A 22,827-nucleotide genomic window follows, 5' to 3' on the forward strand; every position below is an offset into this window, starting at 1 on the left:
TTCTGTTTTACTTCTGACACTGATCTTGAATCAATCCTGGTGCCTGAGCCCTCCATCAGGCTGTGCTGGTGGTCATGCTCTGAGAATGATGAGTGTGATGCTGTTTACTGCCTCAGAGGAAGCAGTTACAGCTTGCAAGAGTCAGTGCTTACATCTTGGGGCTAGGAGGGATACCTGCTCATGATTTGTACTTGAAAAAGATTTAAAAATTGGCTCAGTTCTGGAAGAGGAGACCAAACGGGGGTCTTCCACTTCTCTCCCAGTCCTTCATAATGATGTATTTGAGCTAATAGCCGTGGAAAGTGTGGTGTGAATCATGATTTCATTGCCCAGGGAAGAAAGTTCAGCAAGAAGGGGGCAGGCCTGGTGATTAAACACCTGTTGAGTGGTGTCCAAGATCTTCCAGAGCTGGGAAAAATTAAGGACACCAAACACAGATTTTCATCTGTGCAATAAGTGATGCATCCATCAAAATTATTCTTGATATTCTCTTTTACTGCTGTGTTTTAAAAGAAAAGTGGAAGCTTGGTTGTTGTTTGTTAAAGGAATGAGAGGAAGGCTTGGGCTCAGAATGAAAAATAAGCAGAGCTTCTTGCCTGCAGACTTAGTGTGGATTTGTGATTTCTGTGAGGGAGTGGAAGCCTTGTGTTTTTATTAGTTAGCTGTTAATTAATTGGTTATCTAATTAGCTTATTAGGTGATTATTCAGTGAGCAGCTTTCTATTTCATTGATTTTAAAGGAGGTTCAAGAAGCCTTTGTCACCAGCTGGTTCTATTTGCGTTAATTAGCAATCACTCTCTCAACCCCCAATTTGTGGACGCTTGAGACCTTAATATTTCTTTGGGTGTGGAGTCCTGGCCCAGGCAAGTTGTGGGCACGTTTTGCAAATGCTGCAGCAGCATTTATTTTGAGGGTGCACTGGAAAAACTGAAGGAGATGGTGGTAATGAGTACTCTTTGCCTATTGGCGCTAAAGTGAATTCTCCCTCCTTGGATGTGGTTGCCCTAGTTTGTGCTGTGTGTGTGTTGTGCCAGGAAAGTCAGCGAGGCAGAAAGTTTGAATTCTGTGCTTTTTTCCCCCTGCCTGCCTACTAAGTGCGTTTAATCAGGGTGTAATTTGCAATTTGTTTTTTTTTTGATTTTTTTTTTTTGAGGAGTATGTAGACTGATAGGGATAAGGTGATGCTTTGATTTCATGGCTGTCATGCTTATAACCCCTGAGCTAGTCAATTATTTTTAATACTTACCTAAACCATGAAACTGTTTTTGTAAATCAGCTTTGAACATCTCTGTACATGTATGTGTGTATTTAAATATACGTGTTGTGCATAGGAGAGTTTCACCAAGAAATTACCAAGTTTCAGTTTCACTTCTGCACACCAACTGGTCGAAACAGTGTGATTTCCACCCTACGTGCTATTCTGGGTCAGAGTCAAGGACAGTTAATTTTCTGCAAAAGCAGGAGGATTTTAAACCTATGGCCGTGGTTCCACGCATTTGTAAAGTTTATTACTTATTCAGTGTTTTTCTTAGTCCTGACATTTGTTATATTAGCACTAAGTGTGACATTGATGGGGTATAACAGCTAAATATTAGGAATCAGATCTGTTCTAGTCTTTAAGTCTAGTCTTTAATATTTCTTTCATTTAAGGGCTTAGACTAGTCTGGTGCTAACGGTACACCCTCACTCTAGAGTGTTTGGGGCTTCATGGGAATATATCCCAAGACTTGATGGCTACAATGGGTGCTTTGGATGGTTGCATGTAATTCTTCAAGGACTGGGCTCTTGCTGGAGCTCTGAGGCTGGAAGCCTTTGACCAGGAAATGTTAAAATTAACAGTCTGTGGCCTTTGCAGCTGTGACTCTCTACTAAACTGGTGTTTGCCTTCTGTAAGGTGTGCAGTGCCAGCCTCCTTCACTGCTGCGCACGTTTCCCCCAATTACAGAAGTGTGAAAGCTGACTTGAAAAATACCTCGCGTGCTGGAAGTGTCCGGTGTAGTTACACTGAAAGAATCCCTGCGGGTTTTGAGCTGCCTGTGCGTGTGCTGTGTCAGACAGCGAGCTGGTCCCCGTGGGGAAAAGTACCAGGCTCAGTGTCACCTATTTGGGACTGGACAGGGAGGCAGCCAGCGTTGTAAATGCTTGTGATGTTGTGTGCTGTTTGCAACACAGCGAAACCCTTCTTGCTCATGATCCCTCTGACTTTGTCCCTGAAGTGTCCAGGACAGCAAAGTCACAGCAGCCATGTGACAGTGGTTTGATTCACCTCCCTCCCCTGACTTGCACAGAAGCTAAGGATTTGAGGTGATGGGCAGCTGAAGGAATTGCTCAGCTGTGCGTGTTCAGGCAGCCTTTTCCTTTCAAACACTGATGGTAAGGGGGACGAATGGTTTTGGCTTACCTTGGAATAGCAGCCATCACTTTTGGACCCCTTCTGTCAGTTTCTGTAAGTCTACCAAGCTGTTGTTAAATGTGTGTAAAGAAGAAAATTAGAGAAAATATTAGGGGAGCAAGATATGGACGCATACACACAGTGAAAAGTAAGGAGATGGAAACAAGGATGAGAGGAGAGATACTGGAAGAAAGTGCTTTTCTAAGAATAGATATCTTAACCCAGAATTAAAATTCTTACTTGAAATTAGTCTTGTCTTGTGAAATTTGACAACATAGATGACATTCTTGGGAAGTATGTAAGTCTCAATTTAAGTCTGCGGGGTAGTATGAATAGCCAGTTGTGTTAGCAGCAGCCTATTTTTGTAGGAATTACGTCTTATTAAACATCATAACAAGTAAAATTGCACCAAAGGACCTCTTATCTAGAGAAGCCATAACCAGCTTTCTCAAGAAAGCAGTAAGCTTTAAGTCAGCTGTGATTATTGGAAGATGGGGAGGAGGAAAGAACAAAACTCTTCTCTCTGTGGTGTTTAAAATCCTGATGACGTCTAAAAATACTGTCGCGAACTGAATTTCATACTTGTCTAAGGATGACTTGATGCAGATCTTTTTTAGATTAGGCTGGGCAGCTTAGTTTGGCTTTATGTTGCTCATCTCAAGGCTTTTTGAAGGTGGAGGCTGGGCAATTCCGAACCAAAAGCTTGAGGAATCAAAAGGAAAGTTTGTGAAGTCAGAAGAAGTTTCAGTTTTGTTTTATTATTATTATTTTTTATTTGGCAGTTGATAGCTCTGGGGACGAGACTTGATTACCCAAATGGGCAAATAGTGCAACCACTTACCCACTCTTAATGTCCTCAGGTGGAGGTTTACCAATGAGAGGTACTGGGATGGTAGAAGAAGCTTCTTGACTGTGGTTTCAGCTTCTGTATCACAAAATTGCAGAAGACTTCAGTTCTTCTCACTTCCCCCATTTTCTGTTCTTACTGTTAACTTTTTGTTCCGTTCATTAGAATGCGTTTGCTTTTTCATGTTGAACCTGACAAATATGGAAACAATAGGAATTGTAGGTGAATGTGTGTGCATGCACATGCACATTTCAAACACCACAGAGAAAAGGCTTTTGGGAATAACTCCCAATGTGCTTTTTTCCTTCTTTTTTTTTTCTTTTTTTCTTTTTTTTTCTTTTTACCATTTGAGCCTATTTAAGCTTAATGAATATTTAAAATAAACCTGATGAAATGTTCTTCATGACTTCTAGATATGGAGTACAAGGCTTACTTGTACTTTCTGGTTAGTAGACTTCAGCTGATCAGGAGCATTAGATTGAAGTCTGTGTTGTAATTTATTGTGATTTAGAGGAAGAGGGTAAGTTTCTAGGTGGCTTTGTAACAAAGATGGCTCTCCAGTAGTATCCAATTATTAAGTTCAATGTTTCTAATAATAAACCACTGAAATGGTCCTGCATCACTGGGGATTTGATTATAGTTGGCCAAGATGTTCAGTTCAGACTTAGAAGACACCTTCTAGAATTCTTTTTAGAAATTATAAGAGTTGACGCTTTCTAAAATGAACTAGTTGTAAGCTAAGTTCAGTGGTGAGACTAAAGTGTTAAATTCACTGAAACTTGGTCTTTATTTGGAACTTGTATTCATTGTGTTTTAGTTCAGTTTTGTAGCTTTAATAACTTGCTTTGATCTTAAACATTGGGTTAAAAATATTGTGGAATTTAGGTTCTTTGAAGAATAAAGGTGGATTTGGGGATAGAAGAGAGATTAGCAGCACTTTGACTTTAAAAGTTGCTTCCTTTGCATCCAGGTCCCTGGGCTTCACATTTGCATCAGGTGAAGTTGATAATGCCTTGGCTTACCCTTCATTAAAATGCAATTAGAGAGCTGTTTTTGGGGGGATGCAGTGCTGCATTTAATTCAGACAGGGATGATGTTGGTCACTCCCCCAAACTTATCTTTAGAGGCTTGCCACTGTTTTCCAAATCAATTTCTAGAATAGTATCATGCCTTCTTGATCAATAAATGTTTGGTGAAAATATCAACCTGGGTTCCATCATTTGTTCCTTACTCAATATCTGGAAAATCGTACTGTCATAGTTAGAGAAATCTGTTCGTACATAGTGCTGCTCTATGCCCAGCTTTCACTAGACAGTTCCCTCCTCACCCCTGCCTGGCTCTGAACTTCCAGTGAAGTATCTGGAGTCCTGGTTCTTGTTGCTTGCTTTCCAGAGACTCTGCCTATTATGCTCAGAAGTCGCATGCAGGTCATTTTTAGGATGGGTGCAGCAGGGCTAGCACACTTTCTGTTCACTTGATCTACCACTTTGATCTTTTCTGACTAGTACGTGTCCTTCCATGGTTGTGTTCTACTCACTGCTGCTGCTCCGTGTTGTTTATGCTTTTACGGTAATTGCAGCTTTGCATCTTGCACCGGGACTTCAAGTTTGATCCCTAAGCAGATAAAGAACTAACCTGTCATGAGTTGGCTTGTATGCCCGGTACGTTTTTTGCTAATATTAGCACTATTTTGTTCTTTGCTGTCCATTCTCAACCTGCTGATTGGTTTTTCATCTGTCTGCTGCCTCTTGTTGTGTACTAAGAGAGGGTGCGAGAGTTGAATGACTCTCCAGCTTCCCCTTGTTCCTCATTGTAAAGTTCATCATCTTTCTTTCTTGTTGATCTTGGCAAGTTCACAAACGTATGTGTTTTTATCATTTTCGCTAATAAGTTTTTAGTATTTAATTACGTATTCAGTAATGATATGGACGTGTTTTCCAGTTTTACTGCTTTTGAATTGCAGTTTTTAAACATAGTTTTTGCATTTTTTAATTTCCGCCTCAATGAGTAGTCGCAGAAGAACTTTAACTGTTTAATAACCAAAAATACACAGTTTTATGCTACTACTACTACGCTGAAGGGAATTTGAAGACTGCTGGATTCCTTTTTGTTTGTTATTTTGAAGAGGTGTGCCCACTGGTTTTTAAATGCTGTCGATAAACTGAGTGAGTAGTCAGAAGGACGTGAGTATAGTCCTAACTGACCCTAAAACTAGGCCTTTGGTGTCTGTTTCCTGTTCTACCTCTGAAGAAAGACTCTTTTAGGAGGAGAACCCTGGTGGCTTGAGAAAGCTTCTTTTTTAGCCAGTTCTGTTTATTTCTATCCTTCTGACATCGTCTCTCGAGCTCCCTCTGGCCAGCTCACTAGGTGGGACATGGAGCAGTGGTGCGATCTTTTTAGGTGGCTCTAATTACAGCCACAGAGTTGTCCTTTCCTTTAGGATTGAGCGGGTGGCTCCTTGGTTTTTAGGAGACATCAGCATTACAAAAGCTTTATTTCATGCTTTTACCAATTTTCTGGTCTTTCTCAGCAATGCTTCTGGTAGCTTCATAGCTGATGAGCTCATCTTCATTTGGTCTCCAGTAGAGCAAAAGATACTTTGCCATCAGTATATTGCCTTTATTTTATTTTTTTACTTGCTGGTCGCTACGTGAGTTCTTTACAACTGCTAGAAACTGTACTATAGTTTTTACTCCTTCTGGTGGTGTATAACAACTTCTCTTCACAAAGAGGTTGTTGGAGCTGTGTTTTGGTACTCATTGGTTATTGCTGTGCGTTTGCGGCTTTGCTCTTGGGTGACAATTGGCTGGGTGCCCCCCACCTGTTCCCATTTTTGCAATCGCTTGAGATCCTGAAGAAGTCTGTGCATTAAATAGCTTTTTGTTTCCTCGTGACATTTATGATACACTGTAAAGAGCCACAAAGGACATACCATACAGCTGAAGATCTACCCAAACCAACCTTTGCTATGGGGTGGCTTTGGGTTGCATGGAAGAAGGGGTGCAGTGTAGACAGGCCTCATTGACTTGGGCATCAGTCAGCACGGGTTTGCATAGAGGCATTTTGCTTTGGCAGGTGGTGGTGATGGTGGTAATGCTGTATGAATATGACCAAATGCCTTCCAGAGCCAGGTTGGCCCATTTGTATGGTGTGATGCCGTCTTGTGCTATGGGGATTTACCATCAGGCACTTGATCTTACAGCCTGCCCCCTGTGACTGGACAGAAGAAAGACTGGTGAGGAGAAAGGGACAAGCTGTAGGTATGGGGAAATGCCTAGGGAATGGTATGCGGTTGTGGTTTCTGTGATATATGGGGCTGTGCATAGCCTCTGGGCCCACGGGAATAGCAGCGTTTCAAGTAAACTTAGCTGGATTATTTGTGGAAAGATGCCCGCTGATCTTGTGGCCTTGGCAGCAGCAGCACCAGGTTCACCCTGGTAAGTGTGGCCACAGCATTCCTCATCTCTGGAGACAGCCAACCCTACACAGAAAGTGTCTTTTGTAACGTGCCTCTGCTGTTTTTGCTTGGTCAGCCAGCTACAGGCTTGACTTGCTAGTTGACACGTTTGCTCTGGGCCGCTCTGAGTTTAAAAAGTGCTGGGCAGAGGGGTGAGGAAGGTTGATCCATGGATAATTGTCCTTCAGTTATGTTTTCCAGGGGCAGTTTTCCAAGTAAATGCACTTGGAAAGTCCGCAGCGACTTCCCCTGTCTTCCTTTCACAGCTTTGGTAGGCTCAGTAGATCTGTACCTCTGAGAATAAGGTAACTCACTCATGACCAAACGATGGGGAACTGAGTTCACTAACGAAGTTCATCAAGTTCACTAAGGATGAACCCATTCGAAAGGGCTTGATTATGCACCCAGGAGGGCAAACAAGAGCTAGAATTACATACCAAGGTTTACACACTCTTTCTAGCACTTCCTGCTCTCCAACATGGGTATTCTGGCACCAACTACCATTTTCTCCTGTCTTTTTTTCTTTTTTTTTTTTTTTTTTTTCCTTTCCCCTCCTTGTTTCCCCGTATCTGTGGTACTGGAATTGCTGCTGGCTGTTCAGGAAAAAAATGTTGTGGCTCCTGGGTTGGGAGCCAGGCAATACCATTTCCTATGTCCTCAGCTGGTCTGGCTCTGAGGCAAACCAAGGAACCTGTGTCTGTGGATATTATGGTTAGCAAAGGCTAGCCTATATATAGTTTGGTTGATGGCTTTAGGCAAGCTATGATAAACCATGATCTTTTTTGGAGAGGAGGAATGAGAGGGATTACAGTGACAAGCTTTCAAAACCAACAGTTTATGTTTTCAAAGTACTTCCACAAATGGGGAGGTTGCAAAAAAGCGTAATATTTTACAATCCTGAATGTAGAAATCTGTGGCTTTCTTTTCTTGTTCTTTTTGTTTTGTTTTGTTTTTAAATGTATAGGACTTTGTCTTAGGCTTCATTGTGTTTAGAAACTGCACATCATGTTGGACATGCTGCCACTCAGGGAATGTGCTGATCTGTTGGCATGTATAAAAGAGACGAAAAGCTTATGTGTCATTTGAGGGTAGGAGGGATGCAGAAGAATAAGCTTATCCAACACCGTTTAACTCAAATATGCACGGTTGTTATAGCAGGGTATGTCAAACAAGTCCACAGCTGGACGTACAGCTGCTTGTGTAAAGGTCTCAATCAATTATGGTTGCTTTCAACCAGAGCTCTTTTTATGGATCAGCATTTCTTGTTTGAGTGGTAGACAAGCGGCAACAGTAAACTTAACGGTATTTTTATTCATTGACCTGACAGATTTCTCCTGTGATAATTGCCTGAGCACCACGAAGGCTTCTGCAACTGAAGCATGCACAGCAGGAGAAGAGTTGAATGGCAGATCCTGTTGCTTTCCAAGTGTATGTTTCCCAGCCTAGTGCTGGAAGCTCTACAGGTGTGCTGTAGTGCACAAAATACTAAAGCTATTAGATAAGCTGCCCTTTCTCTCCTAAAACTGCTTTTTTCATTGTAATATGGGTAAGTAAAACCCTAATGGTCAGTGTCAGATTCTCGTTTTGAAGTCAGAACCTTCTAGGAAGTAATATTTGCATCGGTGCTTGTTTCACAAAGGCAGCAGTTCTTGTTTTTTCCCTTCTTTCTTGAAAACAGGTTTCTAGTATGGTTCTTAGAGCATGAAGCTGTTACAAGCAAGAGTACTGAGGTGTGTATTGATAGAAGCAGCATAAAAACGTGTCCAGAGTTTGCACCAGCTTCTCACACCTTTGTGTCCTGTAAGGTGAGCCAAAAGAGGCATATAAGGAACTTGGAAAAACAGTTCTTCCTGGGGAAAGGCTTGAGAGGAGCCTCAGCTCTACTCTTACCCCTTTCTTACAGCATTTGTGGAGAATGGGGTCAAGTAAAGCAAAGCTCTTACCTTTCTCTAGCTGTCATTGATGTTTCTGCAATAGCAGAAATCGTAACAAACACTTTCTGCTGTGGTAAAACAAAAGATGGGTGTGGTGGAAAGTAAGAGATTTTTGGTTTATGGCCGTTGTTGAAGATACTATGAAAACGCTGCTTGATCTACTTGGCTTTCCAGAGGGCATGACTTAAACATAGTCTTCTACTACTAAGGACTCTTAAAATAAGGAAAATATTAAGGAAGATATCCAGCATTCAAAAAAAAAAAACCATGTTACTGGCCCTTGTTACTCTCTTCTGTTTCAAATAAATACCTTCAGAGAGAATCTTAGTTGGGTAAGCTTCTGCAGCTTTTGGTTACTAATATGCCACGGTAACACAGGGAGGGGTAGAACAGACCTTGAAAGCTGTGTCTCTGGCAGGCTCTGTACCTCATTAGCAAGATTCTGATCTTATTTTTAAGAACGTTCCTATTGTGGAATTTAGTATATTAAATTAAAATTAAAAATAAACAAAACCAAAACCTTTTAGAATTCTGTTCCTCACTTTCAGTCCTGTCAGCCAACAGGTGTCACAGTGACCCTTCCTTCCTAGTTCTTGAGTTCAAAGTAATTCAAAGTAATGAGGTAGTAACATCCTGCAGCTGTTGCTTCCCAATTCTTCTCTGATAGTATTTGTTTGTCCTTCTAGGGCTTGCGGAGAGAGAGAGAGATCTGTGTGTGTGACTGCTTGGTGGTAGTTGTCAGATGTACAGGGGATGGAAAACGATGCAAAATATAAGCACATAGAGAAGACTAAGAATCCAGTCTTGGAGGATAATGCTTGTTTTGGTGGGATACTTTGGTATTTGAACGTAGTGTTGTAGTAAGCAGCAGGGTTTGAGAGATGAGGGAGATTTAAAGGAGGAAGAGAAAGTATTAATGTGGTCACCATCAGCTGTTGGTCAGCAGCATCAATGTGTAAATGCCTACATAACTTCACAGAATTTTTTGATCTATTTTTCTAGCAAAGTGAGGCCTGTATAGTTGTGGTCTACCTATCCATCTGTCAGTCTCTCCTCGGTAAGTTTTGAACACCCTGGTTTTGTTCCAGATAAGCTTGAAGGAGGAGCTGAAGTCAAATTCAGACACCTGTAACATTTGTGGGAACAGCTTGCTTTGTGGCAAGAGGGCAAAAAGAGTTGTAGGGAAACCAAGAGAGTTCTCCATTTGGGGAAGGAGGTCCGAAGCATGAGAGGCGCTTACTTGGAAATTTAATGAGTACTGATGGAGGCAACCACATGAAGCCAACTGAAAAATAATGTTATTCCTGTTTTTGAGCTAAAGAGTGATTTAAAGTAATATAGTGTAATCCAAAACTCTCTTAATAATGCCTTCATCGTATTTTTTCATGCTGTGACAAGAGATGCTTTAGTATTTCTCTGTTGTGAGAAACAATAGGTTTAATGCTTCAAACTTTGGCGAGGTAGTTCAAACGTAAACCTCTGGTCGCTGTGATGGTTTTACAACACAACCTAAATATACATCGGGAAAAAAAAATCCCAGGCGTTTTTGCTGACCTCATAACTGTTGAGGCTCTTTGTGTTGAAAATAAATTTCCCAAACAGTTCATCTAGCTGGTGAGGGGGAAATAAAATTTCTGATTGATAGGAGCAGTTAGGTGCAGACTCTTGACTGTCACACGGCAATTAACTCATGGAGGTAAGGAATCATTTCAGACCATCTGTGCGTCGGGTCTCTCAAAGAGCAGTCAACGTTGCAGCATGTAATATGCCAAACATCTTTGCTCTGCATCTGGAGGCTCTTTCATATCACCTTGCATTTTCAGCAAAAAGAAAGAAATTCTACATGCCTGCATATAGTGAGGTTCTAGTACCACCTTTCTTATGAATTTCCATTAAGGGACTGGGGCATTAAACAACTGTTAGGTGTACATCTCTCCTTTAGACTTGGGAGACTAACTTTCAGTCGTCATATTCATGAAATGATTGAAAGATTACACAAGTTTTCTCCTGGCTGAGAAAAGACAGTGAAATTATTATGGTGATGTGATTTCACAAAATACAAACTACTCAGAAAATCATCTCTTTCATTACTTTTTCATTTACAGTGATTACCATCTTCCCAAACAGTAGACTTGGGAGTATATGTTGATGTGAATTGTTGCAGGGAGCAGAGAAGGAAGCTGTGCAGTTTTTGTTTAGTAGGATATCCATTTATTTTACTTTCTTTGTAGGATATCTGTTTCTTAAAATGCTTCTTGTCACTGAGAGTGTATGCCAAGTTTGTAGTTGTTTTCAAAACAGTCTAATTTATACTTTATTAATATTTTTCATAGATATTATTGAGTGTTATTACAGAAACGATTCGGCGCTTTAGAGCTCTGTTATGCAATAAGCAAGAAAATATTTCATCTGCTTTACCTACTGCTTTTTGGCTGCCTGTCCCTCAAACTTGTTTTTCTGAGGAGTGAAATCTCTGCGTGTTAGTCTAATTACTGCATGTCAGTTCTTTAACTCTTAAAAAGGCTCGTATGTCAGCTGTGCAAAAGCAAGGAGAGGTGCAGTGACTTAACCAAGTGTCCAAATACCTATAAAGCATGTGCAGTAGAAATAACAATGCCAAATGAACGTGGTGCTGATTATTGTCCCCTTAGCAAGCCACAGATTGGTGTACCCCCCAAACTCCTCACTTTAAATGCTGTGGTGAACAATATTAATTAGCATCAATGCTCCAGGGACCTTAAATTGCTCTTTGCCAAGTGTATTTACTCATACCTGTGCAAGGGTGAGCCAAGGTGATACCAGGTGAGTTAAAGCCATTAACTATGTCCTTTTTCCTGTTTGTTGTTGGGGCCTGCCTCTGAAATCAGTGGAAACTTTGCTATTGCCATAAGTCACAGAGGAATTGGCTGTTTGTCAGCTGTTTGTTGTTTAAAAAATAATAATAATAAATTAAATAGATGTTTTCCTTGGGAGCAAGTGCTTCCATTTTGCCATCTCAGGTTACTACACGCTCCCTTCCAGCACTTAGCCATGCAAGTGCATGCGTTGATTGTAATCGCATAATCAGAATAACCAGATTTGTGTACATTTCCTGCTTTCTCTTTTTTTTTTTCTTTTCAAGCCTGAGACCGCAGCTGTGCTGAAGCGCACTGTTGAGGCTCTCATGGAGAATGGAGCTGTTGTGAGGAACCTCGAAAACCTGGGAGAAAGGGCTCTGCCATACAAAATCTCCAAGCACAAGCAGCGCCACAGAAGAGGAGGGTATGCACGATGCGTTTTTCCTTAAAACCCTTTCAGTGCTCACTTAAAATGTCCATAAGCTGCTGTCATTGTTTGGTCTTCCTTGTGCTTTTGGGGAGCAGATGTGCAACGTGTGTCGCCTCAGCAACGCAGATCGTGCTCCACAAGTGTTTCGTGCTGCTTTGTTTTGTGTGCTGGCTGCTCCTTGTTCATGTGCTCCTTGTGTCTTGTGAGTGGCCTGAGCTCAGGCCTCGGGACTGCTTTTCCCCAATGTACACAATGTTATTTTGTTAGGCCGTTTTTACGTAACTGTTTTCCAAGGCAGGCAGGCTGTTTACTGATAAAAGTCTCACTTAATCTGCTGGTTGCTAATTGGCAAGATTGATCCTTTTTCTCTAATGCATCTGAGCTAAATGTTGATTACCATACGCATCCTGTAAGGCTCACTCGTGATTTTGGTACAGCTTTAGCTAGAGATGACCTCGTAAGCACAACTGGCTTGTTTAGAGGAGAAACATCTCCATTTGTCCCCATGGTGGAGAACTGGGACATGGGATGTCAGCCTTCTCCTGCGAGGCAGAGTGGAGGAGCCGCGGCCTTCTCCCCCGACCGCCCGCGCTGGCGTTTTGTTGCTCCTTGAGGCTGCCTCCGAAATGGAAATGGATGCTGGCTCTCCATGAGGGCTGAGAAATGTTGCTAAGCAACCCGTGCTGCGCCGGGGCTGCCTGCCGTAATCAAAATAACAATTAGCCGACCGCTTCTCCTCATCCCTGTAGCACAACTGGGCATAAGTGGACCTGCTGCCTTCCTGTTCAGGCCTTCTGGTGCCTGCCGGCATGAGGTGGCTCTGCGGAGCGCCTTTTAGGAAGCCCTTGGTAGGTTGTCTCCTGAGGGTATCTCACAGCTTCGCTCCCTTTGCTGAAGACCCCTTCCTTCTCCTGCAAAGTGGGAGCTGGCAGCTTGAGCAGACAGTAAGTGGAGGGGAGGGAATCTCCATGGTGTGCCTGTTGCTTACCCAAAAGCAACAGCGATGTGGCCACAGTTGTCTTCTGCTCCTGCTTGCTCCTTAGTGTCTGTGATTGCCTTCGAAACATGGCTTGATCCTGATAGTTTTGCATTTTAGGATGAAGTCTTGTTGTCTGCATGTGGGAGCTAATCAAAGCCTTGCCTCAAGACAGAATGATTCATTACCTCATCCATCCAACATTAAATTATTTTCAGGCTGATTCAGCAGGAGAAGAAGTTGGTGTAACTCTGGTACTACAGGTGGAGACCAAAGGCAGAGAGACTGGATTCCACTGATTTGGGATCCTTAAGTTGAGACTTAGTTTCTAGTTTCTTTTTTTCTACAGCACTGAGCCCTCTGAAACACTTCACCGCTTTGGATCACAGTTTCCGCTTGGCTTGGGTGGCAATACTCCACCGTCAGGGCTTGGGTTCTTCAGCAGGGAAAAGAGAAAAGGAGAAAACCATAACCAGATGTCACACGAATTATGTAGAGGTGAATACAAGCCTTTTCTTGAGGGTATCTTTAAGGCATGTAGGCTAGCTAAACTCATTTATTACAACAGGTTACCTGTTTAATAAGCAGGAGGAGGGGATCAGTAGACTATAATAACCCTCTTTGCAGAGCTGAGAGGAGACACATTTTGTTTTCTGCTTGAGGTGTGGTTTTAGTGACAAATAATTGCCATCATGTTTTGAAACATGGGCACGAAGCCATCAGATTTATGTCACCATAACTGTTGTTTCTCCACCTCCCAGTTCAAGTGTCTCTAAATTAATTTAGCAGTTGTTCTGCTTGCCCTGGATTTGGATCCTCTGTATATGAATATGGCAGTTCCCTGCTCTAAATTGTTTGACTTCCTAAAAGGAAGCGATTAAAAGTAGGTACTACAGGAAAGGATAAGGTTGTTGTTCAGAGAGTTCAAATTCAGGAGAAACCAGATATTGCAATGGGAAGCAGCAGGCAGTTTCAGTACCTGGTAATGTGGGGAATGCATTTGTGTAGATATGCCAGAGAGGCTGCAGTTTGATGTACAGCTATGGTGGATTCCTGATCTGATATTTTATAAGGTCCAGAGAGTAACTTGCTCAGAATATTAAACAATCTAGGAATGGGGAGTGAAAAGTCAGTTCTTTATCCACCTCATAAAATCAGTCAGTTCTGTTTTACAACATCTGTTAAAGTAATCTCTTTTTTAACAGGACAATGTTAAAAAAGAAAGGGGAAAAAAAAGCTCTTCAAGATGGTTCAGTAAGTGCACTCACTAAAAAATCCTAACATCTTCTCTCCTTCATAATGAATTTTTAATTCTGCCTGTCTCTCCTTCAGTACCGAGGTGGTGTATTAAACAGTATAGTCTCTCACCTTTTCCTCATTCTGGGCTTTTTCTGAAATAACTTAAAGGGCTTCAGTGAGAGTGCAAATGAGGCTGTGTGTATGGGGAGAGTGGCGAACCTTTCAGAGCTTTTCATTTTGGGGGGTTGGACTTGTTTGTTTTCTTAGTTTGGTGATTCTCAGCAGAGCTTTGGCTAGTTTATTTTCTGAGAACGTGGAGACGCTTGTGGGCTTAGGTTGCACGCTGAATCCATTACTTCCTTTGACCTCCCGGCTGGTTTTCCTGTGTGAAAATTAGGGCAGTACAATATTCATAGCATAGGTCACAGCTTAATGGAGTGCATCTCTTAGAGACAGCTCTTGCCCTAGCGATCGCTACTCGAACCATCTTCCTGTCACTCAGAATGGCACCGAGTCCCCTCAGCTGCATGGGAAAACAAAGTGTTTTTCCTAAACAGCCTGCTTCCTTTACAAATGCCCAGGGTTATCTCGGCTGTTCCCCTTACCTTGACTCAAGGGCCATCAGCCTGGCACTGCCAGCTGCTCACAGCTCTGCTGAGACGTGCTCTGTGGCATGTGTAGTATCATCCCTCTCCCAGCCTTTTGCTATGCATCTTTTCATTTAGTTAATTCTATCTGCAGTTCAAGCCTTTACATGCAGTGTATCATAACACCGAGTGACTGACAGAGAAAGAGGTGCAGTACACACAGCAAACCTGCCACTGGGCTCCACCAGGTTTTTTGTAGTGTATTTAGTAAATAGGAAGGAATTAACCTAGAAAACGCATAGTTGTAGGTCCACGAGCAGGTACTTTGTATCCTCAATACATATTATTTTCTTCTGAGTTCTGCAGTGCTTTCAGCATCATCTGTCTCAGCTATACAGTGTTACAGGCACATTACAAATTTACGAGTATCCAGGACACTTTGCAGATCAATTGGCAGCAAAATTCTCGTTCTCTGTAAAGCTGAGATTTTTCAAAGGCTGCCATAGGGGATTGTGGCCCACAGCTGTCACTGGGATGAACAGTTTTACTCCACCAGCAGCTTTGCAGACCTCGGATCACATGTATAATTGACTTGTTTCTTCTCTGGAGATGGTATTCACTGAGCAGGTGATGCATATGCATTGAGAGTGTATTAAAACAAATTTAGGTCTTTCTCTTAAATGCATCTTTCTTTTGACAGAAAACACCTTCCTTTTTTAGAGACCTAATGTTGACAGGCTTTGAATTTAGATAATTATGAAAATAGTATGTTTCAAGAACCGTATGGGTACATCTGAAGAACAAAACTTTTAAATTGTTAGTGTACTGATATTTTAAACTGAAGTCAAAGTAGCTGCTAACTCACAGTACTAATTGCTGTAGCAGAATGTTGTTTTGGCTTCAAAGTATTTAAGAGCATGATTCAAGTACATTCTGTAGCATATCACAAAATTGTAACAAATACAAAGTCACCTTATGGATGAATGAAATGTGACACATTGGTTCCAGCGTGGGTTAGGTATGGAAGTGTACTTGGGGCACTGAGCCTGAGCGACTTGCCCGTGGCAGTCACATCTCTGGAAAAAAACAGCTGAGGAATGTAAGTAAGGATTCCTGGCTGTATCTCCTAATGGGCAATAGATTTGTGCCAAATATTTGTTCTGCTAGCCGCTACTTGTTTCTACTTGTTTATCATTTTTAATGAGGTGTACTGAAGTTGCTTTTAACACTGGCACATTTTTTTAATACTGTATCACACGTATCAGGAGGTGCTTATTTCTGGAATAAACAAAAGTGAACTGATTTAAATAAGGTGTGTATTAGGATATGAATTCAAGGAATGTTAAACTTTGAGTTTGTTTGTTGTTTAAAATGATACAGAAGCAACAAATCCCTCAAAGCTGCTTTCAAATAAAGGGTCTAGACCAGGGCTGGGGGATGACATTGCCGAGCCATTGCTGCATATTTGGTCAGCGCTGAACTGGAGGATATTGCAACTGCTCGTAAAATGATAGATCTCAGTGGCACAGTCTGTGGGTTTGCACTTTGTGGCATACCTGTTTTCTTTGGCCTTGCCAGGCTGTGCCTTAATCATACGCTTGTGGCACTTCGTCCTTCAAGGCATCGGACCGAGGAGCTGGTCTGGGGGAGGCGGTTGGTATGCTGGATATTTTTGCTTTAGGGGAGCTGCTACAACAGAGGCTGCAAAACAGATCTTAAAAAAATGATTCAGGCACTCCTTTGGGAAGGTAGTGGCTCAAACTTTTTGCAGACCAGGTTTCTGTTAAACTGGAAGGGGATAGGACAGGGACTCTGGGGAGAAGAATGTGGTCGAGTGTAATTGGGGTTTGATTATTGCCTTCCATTTGATATCCTGGTATCCACTAGAGATTTGTTGTAAGAGTTAGTGTGTTTTTTTTTTTTAGTTTGTTTTTGTTGTGCATCAGCCTGCTCAGTGCTCAGATTTAGTACCATTTCATAAATCAGCACAGCACCGTGGTCTTCCCCTTCCACTTTGTTCTGTGTATGCGTGTGCTTTTCCCTGCTTAATCTACCTGTAACATGGTAATGTTTTTAGACCTATCTCCCTGGTTGTTCCTAACAATTTCCATTGCCTTGTTTTCTTTTTCTCTTTTAAACTTTGATTTTTGAGAAGACAACAATGTTCTTTTGTTATCTGCTTGCTTGTCTCTTAATCTTTTTGTTTTGCTGTTCACTCTGTTATCTCATCAACCCACTTATTCTCTGAAATAGCAAGCTCAGGTCTTACTTCTGTACGTGCTGAGTTGTATTTTGGGAGCTTACCTTAACAAGTGTATGGGGAATTTTCAGTCTGAGGTGTGCAAGGATCCTAGTGATTGCTGGGATCTGTGAAGTAGCACGGAAAGTGTATATATAAATGTATGTACCTGCAGCATCTGACCAGAGCAGACATCAGGAAATTAAAGTTACAATTTGAGTTGCAAGGTGGGTATGTTTGTGTGACAGTGGGAAAACTGCAAGGCCCCAAAAATGAGATGCTTTCCTAAGGATGCATGAGGTTTTTAGGCTCTGCAGTGCTGTGATTGCTCCCCAGGAACTGGGAGCAGCTCACCAGGCTTCAGTACCAGCATCCCCTCCGCAATGGTGAGGAAGGCTACACGCCTCCCACAGGCTGTCCTGGCCTTCCCACAGCTCACTCCCAGCTTCTCTTGGTGGTTTAGGGTCTGAAGCAGTTTCCCCTCCTGTGGAAGCACCTTGTGTTTTGCCTCTATTATATGGCACCTGACTTAATGGTCATTGCCAAAGCACGGGCTCAGGAAAGGAGCATGAGTCTACCTAATTTCTTTGTGCCTCAGTGGCCTAATACACAAGAAATAAGTAGTTATTAAGATGAGTATTTCAGTAATGGAACATAATGCTCTTTAGGAGATCTGAACATATCTGTGTAAATTATGTCACATGCTCAAACTTTGACTCTTTCCATAAAGTATCTAGGTTTCAGAACTAACACAACTTCATTTTAAACAAGCAGCTTGTGGCAGAGTAATATTCTTTGAGGACAAGAGATGTTAAATTGTCATCCAGTAACCCATGCTGTCAGGATGCAGTTTTACGAGTAAAATAATAGTTACCCATCAGAGTCATTCTCAGGAGTGTTCTCAACTTTCAACACACTATCTCTTCCCCAATAAAATACAAGCTATCATGTAGCTGAAGGACTTCATCCTGCAGATAATACACCAACATGTGTAGCTTCCCTCAGGTAGGCTCACTTGATTTTCATGGCTCCTGAAGGCCAAACAGGGGCAAAGAAAAACAGAGGCAGGAAGATGCAAACTTTCCTTCTTTAACACTGCCAGCCTAAATTTATGGTTAGTGCACAACCTAAGTGTGATTTTTGTTCAGATTTTAGAACATTTTAATGTGTTTCAGCAAAAAGGAGTTCGGGATCTGTGATGTACTGGGATGAGAACAGACACAGTTTGAATGTTTGAGTATGAGGCATGTTTGTAGCATTTTCTACTAAATTGATTGTCTTCTTCCACTAGATGGGGCTTTCTCCATTGATGAGTTGAACCATTACTTTTCCTTCAAATGCTTTTGTCCACATTCATGTATAAATGTGCATCTACCTTGGGTACCAGAGCCCTGAAATGTTGAGTTGTTTTTTTTTTTTTTTTTTTTTTTCCCCTCACCTTATCATTGAGGGTGCGATTTGCAGTTTTGAAGCTTTTTAGCAGGAATGGCACAGTACAGTAGTTTGTGATGCTGAGGTGCCAGCATCAATTTCTGGTGCGGTAAATTCTGTAGCATCTTTATGCAAGCATGGTGATTAAATGTGATGGCTGCACTAAATAGTGGTCTTGGTCAGGTGGGAAGCAGTCACTTTTTTTTTTTTTTAAACTCTGAATTAATACTTGCTGTGTAACTGCAGCTGTGCTCATAACAAATTTGCAGACATCTCAAATGCTGCCCAGAGAGCGTGACTTGTCAAACACTCCGAGTAGGTCAGGCTTGTTTCTCTTTTGCAGTGAAACAGAATTTTTCTGCAACGCTGCAGAATGTCTTTCTGTTATTTAATTAGCTTAATAACAGGCGTCTGGGTATAGAATTTGGCAAATGAAATTTCTGAAGAATGTGCACAGTTTTTAAAAAAAACAAAACAATAACAACAACAACAAAAAGTATTTTTTTTTCTCCCCAGTATTGGTTCATTGTGGATTATTTGTGTCATTGCTGTGGCACAATCTAGTTACTAAAGCACTGGCTTTTGGTTTTGATCTGGAATGTCTCCGTTGCTGTCCTTGTGATTTTCAGAGGTCTTTCTTCTATTCCATAGGAGTGTTTTAGTTAGAAGTAGTAACACGTGTATTAGTTCTTCCAGCTACAAGATGATGGTCCTTCTGAGCATAAACTCACCCACCTGCCCTGCTAAGGAAGAATAGTGACCACAAGAGCCAAAGAGAAAAGCAAAACTACTGCTCTTCAAGAGCAACTCAGTGGTTCCAAAGATGAAGTGGGCATTCTGGTAGCAGAGCAATTTCATTAACAGAGGATTACCATGGAGAAAACGACTGTCCAGCTACTTCCATGAGAGTACTGCAGCTTGCTTTCCTCCAGATAGTTTCTTGTTTCCTTCTGGGATGCTTTAGTTGTACATTTTCTTGCCTTTGTATCTTCCACTCTCCTACTGGGGAAGCTTACTTAAACTTCGTGTTGCTGCGTAAAGGAGAAATTTAAAGGAAAGATAGCTAATTGAGTTTATTATTAAAGCTTATCATCTTTAAGCATACAGACATTTTCTGGGCACAACAATGGCACCACACAGCCTCTTCCAAGTCCCCTGTAAGTGTGCTTTTTTCCCTCTGTTCCTCAGGTACATTGAACATAGCCTCACAGTCATATTCCAGGAGGATTTAAAAGTGAGTTTTGATCCAGGTGCCTTTCAGGGTTCTTTGAAGTCACAGACTGTCCATGTGAAAGCAAAATATACAAGCATCCATAGGACCTTAGGACTCAAATTCAAATGATTTCTGGCTTGGATGTATTAAAAAGGATACATGAAACATAGCATTTTTTTCATATGCAAAAGCATGTCCTTCTTTTCCTGAAATCCTATGATTTTCCTCTTTTTTTTTTTTTTTTCAATTAACACATTGTTTCAGTACATTTCAGTGGTTAGGCTGCTCTCCTGTATTTAAATCATCCTTCTATTTACAGTGGAGCGTGATGACAAAAATAACTGTGGTCTCATAGTGAATCAGTGGAATTTTCCTGCATTTCTCCCCTGATGACTCGGCTGACTCCTGGGCAGCCTGAACGCTTCTGCATTTTTGCTTGCAGGAATGAGGTAGTTTCCCTCCTGCATTCCTGTATTTTTCCCCATCTTTGAGTCTGGCTGGGATTTGCTTTTGTTTACTACGCAAACAGTGGCGGCAGCGTGGTGTGTCGGGTCAGAGATGGCCGGCTGAAATTAAGGTTACTGCATGCTTTATGGAGAGCGGGCTTAAAAAAAGCCCACAGCCTGATGGCAGCTAATTTAAATGCATGTATTTAGAGGAAAGGTGCTCCAGATCTCCTCAGGAATTGCATTATCAATTGCATTTGGTTGTTTTGCTTGCAGCAGTCAGTTTCTGCTCTTTCTTTAATGAAAGAATAATATATTTTTTTTTTTTATGCTGGCCCTCTTTTCCTTCCTTCTCTTTTGGCACAGGGAGGCAATCATTGCCTGTTATGCTGAGGAATGGGTGTTGTTTCAAGAAATGGCATTGTCGCCAGTGACTGCAGTTTTGTACCCTCAGATAAAATACCTATTCTGCGAGGAGTCATATAAAGATATGCTGCAACAGCTCATCCTCCCTTCCCCCACTTCTCCTTCAGTTATCAACAGTGCGTCAGTGGAAATTTCCACCCTTTGCTAATGTGAGAGAAAGCACAAAGTTGCAAAGCAGCCTTTTGAGAGGGAGGGGAAAAAAAATATTGCCGTTTTAGGAACACAATGAAAAGCAGCATATGACTTGAAAGCAGAAATGAAATGAAATTCTGGAGAACTGGGAATAAAAAGGGATGGCAGAGAGCACAGGTTGCAATCCGAACGAATGCTCTTGTGAACCAACTGCTTGGGGAAGGGGGCAGGTGAGTGGTGGTGTATCATCAGCTCAAATTTCTCCCCCCGTCGTCCCTTTTATTAGCTGCAACTGATTAAGAATTTGTAAGGGTTCTTCCAAAGGAGGGGATTGAAGTGGCATCTGTTAAATTTACCAGTGGCTTTTAATGGCTTTAACAGAAGATGCGACTTTCCCTTTTCAAGGGGTGTGCATCCTTCAGAAGTTGCTATGCCGCAGTTTTATTGAATTGTCCAAGATTAAAGCTCGTTTCTCTCCCTAAACTGTTAACCAGGTGATATCTCCTGTTTACTGGTCTCCAGAAAATAAGAGGCAGCTCAGCTTTCCAAATAAATTAAGCTCTGTGTGTGAGGATCTGCAAGGGGGACCAAGCCCACCATATTTCCTCCAAATCCTTGCTAAGGTGAGCTTTTTCTGCAGCTCGTAGCAGCCCTCCTGCTGCTATCAGAGGAGCAGCACCTTAGCTGACGTGAACTGGCACCGCTCCCTCGGCTTCTGCGATGCTCGGCCACAGCCCGTGCCAGCTGGGCACCTCTTCTGGAGGACTGGTTCCTTCCAGGCAGGCTGCAGGGAGATTTCTTGCTGTCGGGCCCCTCACACATGAGAAATTGGTGCTTCGATCTGCTTTTTCTAAGAAAGACTTCAGACCTGAATTGTGGCTATTAATATACATGCCTGCGTAAGAGGTTTGGGATTAGGACGTCTGGCTGAAGGGAAGCTTCTTTGCAGCGTTTTCCACGTGTGGATTCCACCCTGTGCAGCAATCCAGCACATGGTGCTTAAATCATTCCTGACCTGGTGGGTCTCCTCTGTGTGTAGTATATCTTGGTGTTACTTGGGCAACACATTTAGTTGGGTGAAAAAGAACCCCATGTGGGATAAGCAGTGTGAAAAACACAAATCTGTTTGTTATTGGTGACCCCACCTCCTTTATTTCCTCTTCAGCTTCTTGTCTTGGGGACTTAATCCTCAAAGATTGCCTTTACCAAGGGGGACTGTGCGGTGCAATTTTCGCCCTATAGTTTCAGAATCACAGAATTGTGTTGGAAGGGACCTTGAGAGATCATGGGGTCCAACCCCCCTGCCAAAGCAGGTTCCCTGGAGCAGGCTGCCCAGGTAGGCGTCCACACGGGCCTTGAATATCTCCAGAGAAGGAGACTCCATAACCTCCCAGGGCAGCCTGTCCCAGTGCTCTGATAAAGCTGCCTTTGTAAGAATCTGTACCTCCAACGGCACAAAGTCCCACTAGGTATACAGCTCTTAAATGAAACTGTGATGCTAGATCCTGCTTGAGTTTAAGTGATTTAGGAATAGGGTCCTTGGCAAATATGTGGTATGACTTCATTTAGAGGATGCCACTTTGAAATTATACTGATGCTTCGTGGGGAGGTGTGTTTGCGTGGACTAGAAGGAAAGGAGAACATTAACAGGAGGATGCGTAAAAATTACAATTAAATATCTGAGTGGTGAGTCGTCTCCTGAACACCTATCCTTCAAATTCCTGTTAGTCTTGGAAACAAGGTGGATGGTTAGATGTCTTTCATGAGATTTCTGAGGCAGTTGTGGTGTCTTTTTAATAGCATCGTTAGTGCCATGCCCAACACAGACTGACTTACTATAAAGTTTTTTGGTTATGGCTCTATTGATAATGGTAGTTTATTCACAGAATTTCAAGGGAGGAGGGATGGCCAATGACACGGCTTATGTATCAGCATGGTACCTGGCACTAGGTCACCCATAACTTGGAGGAGTGGTAAGCATAATGTTGCAATGAAGAAGAAGGTGCAGTTCTTCAAAGCAATTTATTGCAGAAGTGATCTTAGTGACCTAAGATATTAATGGGGAGCAGCGTTCTCCTTTCTGTGTGTAGGGGTAGTTTTTTTATTCTTTGTAGATGTCAAAGGTAGTCATGTGGTGGACACGAAGCGCTTACCTGGTGCGGTGCATTTTGTACGTGCCGTGTATGTATGGAAGGAAGACCTTTTCAGTCCTGCCAAGATCAGCAAGACAGTAAGCTTGT

The 22,827-nt window shown here is 42.1% G+C and overlaps 1 protein-coding gene across 2 annotated transcripts in view; it reads left to right on the forward strand.

The window, feature by feature from the left end:
- MRPS6 (mitochondrial ribosomal protein S6) overlaps positions 1-22,827 on the forward strand; it is a 46,233-nt gene that overhangs the window by 22,187 nt on the left and 1,219 nt on the right. The window contains exons 1-5 of one of the 2 annotated variants that reach the window (XM_072026663.1): positions 847-943; positions 8,025-8,125; positions 8,376-8,502; positions 11,753-11,892; positions 13,224-20,929. In XM_072026663.1, coding sequence (XP_071882764.1) covers positions 8,100-8,125; positions 8,376-8,502; positions 11,753-11,892; positions 13,224-13,455 — 525 coding nt within the window. In that variant the 5' untranslated portion in view covers positions 847-943; positions 8,025-8,099 and the 3' untranslated portion in view covers positions 13,456-20,929. Of the gene's footprint in view, positions 1-846; positions 944-8,024; positions 8,126-8,375; positions 8,503-11,752; positions 11,893-13,223; positions 20,930-22,827 lie in introns of those variants that run through there. The other variant, XM_072026673.1, reaches the window with a different exon arrangement.

The sequence above is a fragment of the Anas platyrhynchos genome, chromosome 1, assembly GCF_047663525.1.
Source record: "Anas platyrhynchos isolate ZD024472 breed Pekin duck chromosome 1, IASCAAS_PekinDuck_T2T, whole genome shotgun sequence".
NCBI classification, from domain to species: Eukaryota; Metazoa; Chordata; class Aves; order Anseriformes; family Anatidae; genus Anas; species Anas platyrhynchos.